This window comes from Gallinula chloropus, assembly GCF_964237585.1.
Source record: "Gallinula chloropus genome assembly, chromosome: 10".
NCBI classification, from domain to species: domain Eukaryota; kingdom Metazoa; phylum Chordata; class Aves; order Gruiformes; family Rallidae; genus Gallinula; species Gallinula chloropus.
Window position 1 is genome coordinate 12,180,584 of NC_140095.1, and position 13,171 is coordinate 12,193,754.

Below are 13,171 nucleotides of genomic sequence, written 5' to 3' on the forward strand. Positions count from 1 at the left end.
TGGGCTTTCATTAGATAAACTTTTCACTGTAGAAACCTCTTCACAAGAGGGGAAGAGAGAGTATGACCAGAAAACCTTTGCCCCACTTGTAAGCAGAAGCAGGTATGTACCAGCGTGCAATGCAATACGGGGTGAGAATAAATAAGCAAGCCATTCCTTGGTTTTTCTACTGAAAGGGCATTAAAATGTAAGAGTCTGGGCACTGCACATCTATGGTTACAGAGCTGCAGCTCTGATTGATATTGAGTCCAGCACAAGATAAAATCGTGGCTGGCTTTCTAGATTGCCTATGGGGGAAAACGAACATACTTGCTTTAGCGATGAGAAGGGTTGCTTGACAGGCCCACAGATTTGTCTGACACCAGCTGCTTCCATATCAAATGCTGTCCATGTAGTTAAAATTAGACTGATCATATTTCCTAGAGGGGGTTCGGCTGTACAGCCTGCTGGCCGCCTGTGCCTGGGCTCCCCAACAACAAAGAGTTCACTGCTCGGCATAACCCAGGCACGGGGTACTTTGTGGAAGCCCCAGTGCCATTGCTGTTCATTTAAACTAACCTTTTCTCCTCCTTGGACACAGGGTATGGCACACAGCACGGTCATGAGAGGGGTTTGTGAGAGCTTCAACAGGCCAGTCGTGATGCTTCCTAGAGACAGAAAATAACCATTAAACCAGGTGTTGGTTTATTTTTCATTCAAGATCGATATGTGCCCCTTACCTCATCCCAGGCAATGCTTCTGGCCAGCTAAAGTTTCTGTGAAGTGACTTGGGGTTTGTAAAATTTTTTACCCCCAGAAAGCTTCCTTTGGCTGCACAGCAATAGCTTAATTTAGGCAGCTTGAGTAATGATGGGTTTGGAAGCTGGCACTTTGAACTGCTTCAGAGTCTGAGCCTCAGCTCCACACACCCCTCAGACCTGGAGTGTTCAGTGATATTCGGGTTATTTGCACTTTGCAGGCATGATGTGGGGCCTTGAGCAGCCTGGTCTAGTGGAGGGTGTCCCTGCCCATGGCAGGGGGTTGGAACTTGATCTTTGTGGTCCCTTCCAACCCAAAGTATTCTATGATTTACACTCTGTGCCAAAGGCTGGAGTGGTGGTTTGCAGCACCACAGGTAGGTCCCTGTTTGAGCTCTGTGGCAATACTGCAGCATGTGCAATGGGATGGCAGTGCTGTCACAGCTGCTGGTCTTACACACTTGGTTACAGGATGCACTCTGGGTCCCAGCAATGTTGGGTAATTTCCAGAAACCCCACTGGCAGACCAGAGCTGTTGGTATAGACTCAGATTCTTCTACATGCCAACAGCTGCCCCATCTTCACGGGTGAAGACATCAGGGGTAGGTCCTGGCCTAAACATAGGTCTGAGAGCAAGTATTTAGGAGACCCCATCTCTGCCCCACTGTCCAGCAGCCCTCCAGCCTCTATAAGAGCCACACAAGGCCAAAATGACTGGAAACCCCCTCCTCATGTTGGCACCCATGCCAGCTGCATCCCCCTCAGGTTACCCTCAAACCACCCAGCACAAACACCCCACTCCAGAACATTCTTAAATACATCTCTTGAGACAACTCTGCTGGTCCAGCAGCAACAGAGGGAAGAGCCCTGCCCCAGTGTGAGCAGGAGGGAGATGAAGACCCCATAACCCACATGCTCTCCCCCGCAGCTCCCAGGCCTGCCCATCCCAGGGCAACCCACACAGCAGCCCAGACTGGGGGCTGGTCCTGTGGTTCATGTGCCCACTGCAAACCCCATAGCTCCTTGGGGAAGGCACCTCCAGACAGATCCTCACACCAATGACATGGGGACGTGGGGATGGGTCTCCCTGACAGCTCAGACAGACGCTCCTCTGCCAGGAGGCCAGGGAGCTAAAAACATCTCCTGGCATGTCAGTGAAACAGGAGACAAAAGAGCTTTAAATACCACTCCCCTTAAGCAAACAGTCCCCAGAGGGATCCTAGGGTTCTTGTTTGATTGTACAAGTTCAGATCTCACCCTCTGACTTTGCTCTGCTCGTGGAAGCCCTGGCACTGCTCATCCTGGGTCTCAGTGATGTGGCACACTGGAGCAGGGGCTGACCCCAGCAGCTGGAGATCAGACAACGGTCATGAAACTCAGCTGCTCACCTCCGTTTTCACTGCTGCCTTCTCTGTGGCACAGCAAGAGCACAGGAGCTCAGGGCCTCAGGTTCAGCAGGTGGAGAGGGTGGGCAGGCTCAGGAGCTTTGCTTCATCTCTGGATCCTCCAGCTCTGATGACACCAGGTTTATATGTGCTGTGGGATAACCACCCAAGCAGAGGGTGACAGAAGCTACAACAGGCACATGCTGCTTTACAGAACACTTTTGAAAATACTATTATTCAGGCTCTGCAAAGCTATTTGCTTCAGAGTACAACTTAGCTACTGCTCTCAGTCTATAGATATCCTGTTTGAATGTGTTCCCACCTGAGGAAAACGACCTCTTTATTCTTATTCCAGACCATTTCAGTCAGCTAAGGAAAAGCACCAGGCTCTGTGACAGAAATGGCTCTTTTTCCATTTTGGTAATCCCTAGTAAAGACATCCTGTGCTACACTGGATGCTCTAGCAGTCACAATTCATATGGTGCCATTCACAAAGATTCCTTCTTCGCAAAGGAGGAGGGACACACGTACCAGGTCTGGTTTGGGGACAGCAGAGATCTCAACAGGCTGAGTTCTGCAGGAAGTGCAAACGTAACCACACAGCCACTGACAGCAGAAACAGCAACTCATCCCTGGAGCAAAGCCATGAGTCACACGTAGTTACAGGCACTAACTGCACAATTCCCATCTTCTCCTAAACCTGCTGGAAGACATACCCACCTCCTTGGAAGGTGTGTCCCACATGAGGAATGGAGCTGACTAGACTGCTCGCTCTCTTCTTTGGCCCCGTTAACTTAATCCTCACAGGAGGAATCATCATTGTATTCTAGGGTGGATGGGATAACTTACTTGCTGGCTGAATAGCATACAAATATTTTCAACTCTAAAGAAAAAAAGACCATGGATTGTCTTATGGATTAAGGCTGAGGCTCTGCTTCAGTGCAGGTATCCACAGAGGAATGAGGAAAGCCTCCTCCAGCAGTGAGAGGCAGAGCTGGAATTTGACCCATCCCTCTCCATGCATAGCCAGGCTCATGCAGGCAGGGCAGCCACTGGTTCCTGGCACTGTGTGGCTGGCTACTGGGAGGGGAAAGGTTTACATGTAGATTTGTACCAGACTGGAGCAGCTCAGCACCATCCCAGTGCCTCAGCCCTCAATCCACTCACTGACACCACATTGCTCTTAAAGTTGTAATCCACAAGACACAGAGCCTGGTGTTTCCCCACAGCCTTCAGGAAACCAGTTTGTCTCACTTCCTTACTATATAGTGCCTGGACTGCAGAAACTGCAATGCCCAGGTTCTGGAAATAGGTTTCTACTTGGTGGCACCGAGTACTTGTCCTGAGGGTCCACATAAAAGCCCCCAATCTCCATGAAGCGCAGCGCTGGGCCCGTGCAATGTGAATGCTGAAGCCACACACAGCCCTGGCAGCAGTGAGCAGGAGGGTGCACCAGGATGCCCAGGGACTCCACAGATACTATTGCCTTTACTCACACCTGTGCGTACTCTGCAGGTTACAGCCGTGGGCACCAGAGCCTTTGTGCACCACACTCCCCAGGATCTGCAGTCTTCATGTGTCACTCAGTCTGAGCTCAAAATCCTTCCAACATTCCTGCAATGCTCTGGCATGCAAAGAAGTGGGGCAGGGTTGGGAGGTTTTTTGGTAGGGAAGAAAGGAAGCAAACGACCAGGATCTCTGTTTGACACAAACCTACTTACTTTAACAAGTCTGGAGCCTCATGATTTCAAGTGGAAGCTTAGCATCTCTTAAAATAAGCTCTAGGCATCTTTTAATGTCGGTGCTTAAAAGAGGATTTAGTCACTTGGTTCTAGGAACTCAAGTGTCCCATGTCCGTCGGCAGTTCAGCTGTTACCCAAATAAAGGGAGGGAAAGCCAGGATTTTCCAGCCCTGACAAACAGCTGTACTCAGAAGGGGCATGTAATATAAGGGGTAAAATGAATTCCCTCTCAGCGGTAGCTTGTGAGCCATTCCCAGCCGCTGGATGCGCAGAAGGACTCGCAGTGGGTCCCATGGGGCTGCACAGAGTTCATCCCGGTAGGTGGCCCCCGAGCCACACCGGGGGGGGACCTCTGCCAGGAGGGACTTCTGCACAGGGAACCTTTAAGGCATTCCAAAGGTGCTTTGGAGGGAGAGGTATTGAGGCCCCATCTCTGCATGCTGCACTTGGAGAGTGGGGTGTGTAACACCCTGAGCACGCACACCCCTACACACTGCTCATGGACACCAACATCCCACAGGCTTCGCAGCCACGTGAGCCACACACAGGGTGTGTTTGAAAATGTTCACCATCTCACCCAGAACATGCCTTAACTCCTTCCCAAATTAAATTTCCTATATTAAGACCTACCCCACTGTTATACTCAGACTCCCGATGTTCTTTTCCTCGCGACGGGGCTGCTCCCTACGAGGGACAAACTCCTCTTGGCAAAGCCTTCCAAGCACGGGGCACAGCGCAGCCCCTTCAGCAGCTGTGCTGTTCTCCATGACTGAAATTCTTGGCTAAGCCCAGCGTGAGCCTGTCCTTGAAAGCCAGCACACCTTTCTGTCCTTCCTGAACAGCACCTATGGAAACGCCCTCAGGAGCGCCACACACAGCTTTTGAGACGCAGATCTACCTTACTTGCTTGGGGGGAGGCATAAAGTACTTAACACATAGAAAATGAGCCTTTGAAACAGCATTTTGAGTGCTATATTCCGTTGAAAAATTGGTTTTGGAAACGTACTCAACTGCATTTCCACATACTAGAAGGACTCTCAGCAAGCTTCAGATCCAATCAGGATTGTGCTGTTTCTGTACATGCCTTCTCAGTGGCTACAATGACCTCTCCTAGCTCTTTGCTTATTTTCAGAGTGTCTTAGCTGACCCAAACATGCCCCTCTCCCCACCCAAAAAGCAGTCACTTTAAGAAATTATTCCACAGTTAGAAACTATCATAAATTCCCCTGCAATCTAACCAGTCATCCCAGGATCCCTGGTGCGTGGGAAGAGAAACAAACACACTCTTTTCTCACTTCCCACAGAAGTCTTGTTATTCCAACCCCCCCCACCCCACCCCCCCCGGAACAACAGAGAAGCCACTTTCAAATCACATATTCACGTCAGCAACTAACTTGCAACTAGAACCTCACTACTGAGGTGGTGACAATTTCCCCATGTAGCCATATGGCACAGAAGAAATACAGCTCCAGACAGAGCTTTCTCCAGCCCACTGCCTTATGGAAAGCCTCAGTCGCTGCAGTCCCTATGTTCATATCACTGTTAAGCTCTAGAGGGTGGTGCCACAAGACATCCCAGTGTCTAGCATACGCTCCCAGAGCTTGAACACCTCTCTGAAAACGAGTAACACCATCAGGTACACGCAGATGGCTTGCAAAATGTGATGCTTTCAAACTGACTGAAGGTTATCCTTCTCTATATAACCATTAGGGCCAGATTTCTCAATAAAGGGCATCCTGGGACATTAATATAATGATGCAGCCTTGGTCTGAGAGTTTCTAAGAGTGAACTTTAAACTGTTCTACCCATACACACACACACACACACACTCTTTACAAAGCAGCGTATTTCAGATCTAGCAGATGACCATTTTGTTTCTAAAAGAGATTTAATGTGTTTTCCATGATCTAAACACCTGGCAAAAGGGCTCCGGGCAGCTTTAATACTTTCCTAACCCCGTGTTAAATTTGTCCTAGGGTTGCATCTAGCATAATTCTTCAGCCACGTCAACTATTCAGGTAATGCTAGAATGTCGTCATTACGGTTTGTGTCAACAGTATGATCTGTATGTACCTTGTAATCATTCTGGTGTTGGGTTGCAAAGGTCCTTGGACTCTTCATTTGGCCGGGTCTAATTCTGTCCTCTTCACAAAGATCTAGAGTTACGCTAAGTAAAGGCTGACATTTACATGAGACACTGGGGCTGCTGCAGTGACTCACCAAGGTAAAAACCTCGGCTGGATATTCTTTCAAGGGCGTAAGCTGGACAGTGCCGATGCTTCCGCTGGCCTGCTGCGGAACGCCGCGGTGCTTAGCGAGGCAAACAGGGACAGAGGGGCACGGCACGCGTGGACCGCGGCACGACCCGCAACGGGACCTCAGGAGCCTGAAACAGATAGGTAAAGAAGCCTGGAGCATCACTCATACTGTAAAGAAAAGGAGACACGTCAGAGAGAAGACAGCTATCAGAGTGACCTTCCAGCCTTTTCTTGGAAGCTGAATGAGCTCATCTCGGCTCTGCTGCTCCGTCGGACAGCCACGCGCGCAGCCTCACACACAGAAGCTCACTATTCAGTCACGTGAAAACAATCAGCAGTAGCAGGGCTGGTCAGCGTTGCAGCCAGAGGCCAGCTGCTCTCACTACATTTACTATCCCAAACTCACTCTGCCCTGATAAAGCAGCACCAGCCCCCATATTCAGCACAATGGAAAGTCTCCTGGTTTACAAAACATCCTGTCATTAAGTCTCAATCAAATCCACAAAATTCAGTCTAAACTGGTGCCTGGGCCAGTGATGAAGCTCAAGAGCCTTTTATCTACTCTGATGAAGTCTCCTTTACCCAAATCCAATGTTAACAGTGAAAGCTGCAACACACAAAAAGCAACCTGTGACACAGGAGGAGCACAGCACAGGAGATGAGAACAGAGCATTTAACATAAACCACACATGCCAAGAATGAGTTTGTCTACAAACCGGAGTGCTGCAAGCGATGTGGATTACAAGGATAGCTTCTGCTTCAACAGTTTACACCTGAAGCACAGAGATTTCCCAACAATGGGGTCTCCTCTGAACCTAACCAGTAGGATCTGCTTTGGCAAGGGACTAGCGTAGCCTTCCTCAAGCACTGGCAGCTGAAGCATCACCTATACTGCTGCCTGTATTTACTGCATGAACACTGACTGCTTGGTGTGTTACGTGGCATTAGCCTATTTTCATTTGCAACTGTGACAACCATACCCTTTGGCCATGGTCTCTGCCATGCCAGAAGGTCTTTGCAGCAGTCATTGCATTGAGGAACTAATGCCATGCAACTGGGAAACTGTCTTGAGCAGAAGTTCCTATGCTAGTGCTACTACTGCTCAGTGCTGAGGTTCAGTGCCTGTTTTATTATGGCTGGAAACTTGTCAGAAGCTGTTCTTACTCAGGTCAGTAGACAGACCTCTCTCTAGGGTCTTGCTTCTCACTCCAGGTACGGTGTGTCCAACCTTTCTGAGCAAGCTCCCTGGACCACCTCACTGTGCTTGAGTTGAGACCACAGCCTGTCACAGTCCCACCTCTGGCCACTATGCTGACCGTTACCTGACAGGCTGCAGGGAGCCAACACAAACAGCATCACAGGCATCTGTGATGGAGTGCAGACAGCACTGGTTTGTGGCAGGAACCGGGAGCAACTCAAGAACATTGGCTTCCCAGGCCCTCCTCCCACATCCAAGGGTTTGGGATTATCCAGCTGTCCTTGCATCACGGCACAGCCCTGCTGATGGCCACGTAATGTAAGCTTGGACAGGAGCCATCCTGGAACTGCTTGAGAGATACTTATAACTCAAGAGCCACAGATACAAATATGAAGGCCATGGGTGGTCCAAGGGCATGTGTAACCACTTTTCTGGATCAGAGCCAAGGGTAACACACTGCAGGTTTGGATGAGACACGATGACACGCTCTCATAGGAGATGTCTGCCTTACAGCAGCCCATTGTCTCACAGGGCTACACACATCAAATCCCAATAGGCTGCAAAACACCCTCCACTGTAATCAGTTTAAACTGTTCTGGAGACTGACAGAAAGCAGGAGAGGAACAGAACGGGGCTCAAATAAACTATTTGGACCAGATGGCTATGCAAAGCTCTGAAGAGCTGAGATGCATATGCTGACTTTATTTGATGAGATGGCTGCTTTTGTAGCCTACTAAGATGTTCAAGGTAACTAAATCCTAGGCTGTTGAGGTGCCACTGTATCTCTACACCACCCACCTATCTGCATCTCTACAAATGTGGCTCCAGGACAGGGTGATGGTCAGCTAGAAGACCCCAAATTTGAAGTTACTTTATCATGTTACAAATGCAGCAAGTACCAAGCAATCCCATACAGAACCAGGAGCATCAAGTGTAGGATCCAGACCCTAAAGAAGCACATATGTTTGTCTGACCTAGAGCACCATAAGATTGCAAAGAAACAATTGTAAACTGAAGGAGAGACCTGCCAAGCCACAGCCACTTTCATCTGGTTCTCAGCAGGCTGCAAGCACAAAGCAAAGCTGCCACAAAGGCAGTGGTTCAACAGGCAAGAAGCTCACAAGGGGTCAGTTACAGTGGCCTTAGCAACCAATCTTGAAACAACAAACAGCACTGTAACCATCTGCCATGACCACAGACATACACAGGCACAAACAGAGGACCTGGCAGCATGAGACAACCTCAGACAGCAGATAACGTAGAATAAGGCTCTGAAACTGCCACCACAGGTGCTAGGAGTGGGAGAGGGTGAACGGCTGGCTTGGATGGCGAACACAAATCCCAGGGCATCCTTTAGCAAGTCAGCAGCTGAGGAGCATTGCATCACACCAAACAGATCAGCAGGGAACATATATTGCTCCTACAGTCAGCAGAAAGTCAATTCAGTTATTTCCATGACTTGTCCTTGCTGACAAACCAGGTTGGATTCCTTCCCCACATCTGTAGCTCAGGGCAGACATGGCAGCACTGTGTCCATGTCACACACGTGCTGCTGGCTCTCAGCCCTGAGCCACACTTTTGATGCTCCATCCAGAAGCAGAGTGGATGCAGGATGACAACACTGCTGCTGTTGCTGCAAGTTATGTACCAATCCAGGCATTTTTACCCACGCAACAACATACATGAGAAACAGCAACATGACACCATCAGCCTGCAGCACTCCACCAAGAAAAGGCTCTATTGACATAGTAAGAGAGAAACAAAGGCAAAACTTGCAAACCCTTTATTAATGAGCTACCAGTAACTACTTTCTTGCATCACACCAGTATGCTACAGTCTTTGTGTGAGAAGGATCTAGTACCTGGATTATGAGGTACCAGTTTCACTTCAGGTAAAGTAACAAGGGTTTTCTCTAGGCTCTTCCATCCAAATGCAGAAAGCACCTAATGCCATCAGGGATCCAGGCTTCATAGGGCCTTGGGTCTTTCACAGTGGTCTCTAACAACAGCTTTCATGCTCTGGAGGTGACCCAAGCCTACTCTCAAATACTAAGGATACCTCTATTTTCTCCGGCACATATCACTTGCTCTCCAAGCAGCATACACTCAGTTCAAACAACCACCACTGTGTTGTAAGGAAGAGGACACAGTTCTAAACACCCAAGGATTTGTGCTTGTCTTTCCAGGTTCACAGGGTAAATCTGAGGACTAAGCCTCCTTGCAACTCTCAGCATCCTGGCAGGACCAGAGGAATGTCACAGTAAGTGCATACATTGTTTGGTCAAGTATACTCAGCCTCCTAAAGTCTCTTTCTCCATCCTGCCCTGTTTATTTTTCTCCCCACACCAGAAAAAAAGTGGAAAGCCTCCAGTGTTTTGCTGACCATTGGTTCCTCAGCCAATGAAGTCTCCAGCAGCTGCTCAGTTCAACAGTTACATCACTTCAATTCAGCCGTTATCTTTTGTCACTGAAAGAAGGTTACACGTTTTTAAAATTGTTTTTAATAGCATTATAGAAATATTTTGCAGGGATTGGCTCAGGCATATCCTCAGCAACTGACTAAGAGGCAAGGGTCATCATGAATATCTCAACTTGGACCCTGAGCTCTGGAAAAGGGCTTTCTGGCTTGGAACATTTACTAGCCAGAACTGCTGAGAGAATTGATGGAGCTGGTGACAGGGCTGGAAATGCTCAAGGGGCTGCCATGCAGCTTAGCCATTTGTCACCCTACTTCAGGGATTCATTTCAGAACAGATAGGTGTCTAGCTAGTGACATGGATTATCTCACAGGAAAGACAGATTTGCAGTGCCACAGCAAAACCAACCCAAGCACTTCAGTTGCCCATTTATGTGCAAGACACAGTTCAAAAGCCAAATGAGATGGATATGAGTGCACAACAGTGCTCCACTATGGAACAAGGACATATCTTGCACTGCAAATGTTTGATCATCTTAAAAGGGCCTTTATCCTTAATCAGAGACCTTATTGTAGCCTCTGCATCAGCTGAGCTTCAAAGGATATCAGGACATCCTACAAAAGTTCCTGCCCATTTCTCTACATTCAGCTTCCCTGTAGTTACCACATACACCACACAAGAAGAAGGAGACCTGGGACCAAGCAACCCAGGCAGGGATCTCTGCAGAAGAGGACAGCTGCTGTCAAGCAACACTGATCTTCACATAGAGACTACACGATGTAGGCAACTAATTGGCTCACAGCTACAAGACCATCAAAATTACTGGTTATCAGCTCCTCCTTGCAGTAACTTGGTGTTCACAGAGCAAGGAAGCATTTCTTCTTGGACCACATGAATGGAGACATTCCATGTGGTATTTATTAGGCTGGCACAAGAACAACAGATAAAATTTTGATAAAAGCAGATAAAACACTCTGACAACTTGTTCTGTTTCAGAGTAAAGTGCCAGCAACACAGCTGGGTTTATGCACATGAGACATTTGCACTGTAAAAATCATTTTTCTTTGCCATATAGATGCAGAGCCCCTCAGCGAGCCTGACTGGAGCTGCCTATGGAAGCACACCTGCTTTTACTAAGGTAAAGAGTACAGGCTGAGTAACAGAGCTTGTTCTGCTACTACTAGCATGAGATTTTGAGTTTTCTTGCTCCATCAGAAGGTGTTTAGAGGCTGAAACACTGGTTCATTTGCAAATCAAAAAAGCCAGGGTGCTTCATTAGTAACACTATCAAACATCTTAATTGGTAAACAATTCAGACAGACAGAACCACTTACATTAATTCATCTCCTTTATTTCCTACAAAGGAGGCTGAAGTGGAAACCTCTCACACTAACCGCCCTTATTATGGGGAATCCACTGGAATAGATGCTTTCCCTGGATTTGTATCTGTCTTCAAGTGCATAAGAAACCAAAAGCCTTATAATGACTGCTGCAGGTGGAAAACCCTCCACCCACAGCCCACTGCGAACACATTTAGAATTAAATCAGCAATACAGGCATGAGATCATCTTCTTCACCAAAAGCTCTATCACTCTGTACTAATTCCTTCAATGAGGAAATACTTATGTCAGCCATTTAACACCAATTTTTTTTTTCCTCCTCCAGGGTCTACAAAACATAAAAGCCACTAAGGGCCAATTAGTGGTATTTGAGTGTCGCATTCGGGCTACACCCACCTTACAGGTTCACTGGTACAGAGAGTATGACCAGATAATAGACTCTGCTGATTTCCGAATACTACGAAAAAGTAGGTGTTACCACATCAGTTTGATGTCCTTTTACTGGGCTGCTGCTAAGACAGGAACAAGAACTGCTCTAAAAATCAGGGTATCGTCCAGGTTCATAGAGGCAGAGTTCAGTTGACAGGTATCAAATGACCCGAAGTCACAGGCTGCTGTACAGAGCCCCTGCTCCCTCTGGCAATGGGTGAGCAGATCAGGCACAATGGTAGGAGATTCCTGCTAGTTATTAACATAGTTAACATATAATTAATGAAAGAGCTACTGAGCCATGGAGGTGTTGTCACCATATACTGTAACTACTGATGAACTAGGGAACAAGCTTGCAATACAAGCACACTTTAAGCAATTTATCATACTCCCAGACACGAAGTCACAGCTCCAGTGAGCCAAATACACAGCAACTAACCCCAAAGTCAGTGGAGCTCTCTTTATCACCTCAGTGAAAAGGTGTTTGTGCCATCAGGTTCCCCAGCCAAACCTAAGCTTCCCCAATCCAGATGTTATTTTTCTTGGGGGACAGAGGGAAATGGCCCCTTTTGCAACTGGGATGACAGCTGAGCTGGGAAAGGAGAGGAGGGCTGAAGGGTTTTCTTCCATTCTGGCATTATAACTGTTTAATTTTTTTTTCTTTCTTATTTTGAGCAGAGGCTTGTTCATCAGCTGTCCCTGGTAAGTACTGAGTGATGACATCTCATCAGTTAATTACCCCCAAGTTTAATTTTTCCCAACTCATCCAAGATAAAACAATAAAGCTTAAGTAGGAACCAGCAGATAGAATTCAGCGTCAGGATAAGAGCTTTCAAGTTCCTGGTTTTGACACAAGGACCTGAAAAGCCCTGATTATTTCACAACACAATGAGAAAGGCTATTGTCCCTTTTACATTCAGTCAAGGAAGAGTACCCTGGATGTTAGGGGAAAATGTATCAGCCACTCTATCCTGTCATCTTTTCTGGGGTTTAAATCTGTGCAAGACAGAATTTATCAAACCACTTGTGCCTCATTTCATTGAAGTTACAGGAAGAAAGATCCTTCCTTTGCTCCTTCTGAATCCCTTGGACTCCCTTGCATCACTTCTTTGCTGCCAAGCCCCATCAATCACTAAGTAGCAGTCCTTCTGCAAGGACCAGTTCTTACACATTAACATTTGGTTTTTACGGTACAACAGCATGCCTGAATTTGTCATTCCAGAGGAAGTCTGTACCCTGGTTATTACTGAAGCTTTTCCAGAAGACTCTGGTATATTTAAATGTGTTGCTGAAAATGAATTTGGATCTGCAGCATCCAGTGCACGCCTCTCTGTTTCCCCAGGTAAGCACATGGGTCTCTGAGCAAAGCAACTAAGCACAAGAGAATCTGCTGTGTCAGGCAGCATCCCAGATAGTCACCAAGCAGACACCAGACCCAACCACTGTTGCAGGCTCAAGAGAAAAGAAATGCCCCAGAAATGCAGTCTGCTAGGGTACCTCTCTCAAAGCTGGGTGCAAGTTGCTCCTCATTTCTGCTTTTGGCCCCTCTCTCTTGGGTCAAGGAAAATACAGTGCAGATGTTGTTTTCTCTCACAGAGGAATCTCACCCCTGAGCTTTATCCCTCCAGGGATGCCAGCTTAGCCCAGCACATTGGCTATATCTAAA

The 13,171-nt window shown here is 47.6% G+C and overlaps 1 protein-coding gene across 1 annotated transcript; it reads left to right on the forward strand.

The window, feature by feature from the left end:
- Positions 1–9,231: 9,231 nt before the first annotated feature.
- LOC311195332 (palladin-like) lies at positions 9,232–13,147 on the forward strand (the record flags this gene model as incomplete). Its single annotated transcript, XM_084268713.1, has 6 exons — positions 9,232–9,579; positions 10,812–10,874; positions 11,402–11,543; positions 12,184–12,207; positions 12,728–12,847; positions 13,134–13,147. The coding sequence occupies exons 2-6, from the start codon at positions 10,812–10,814 to the stop codon at positions 13,145–13,147; spliced, it is 363 nt and encodes a 120-aa protein (XP_084124839.1). The 5' UTR covers positions 9,232–9,579.
- Between the last annotated feature and the right edge of the window lie 24 nt (positions 13,148–13,171).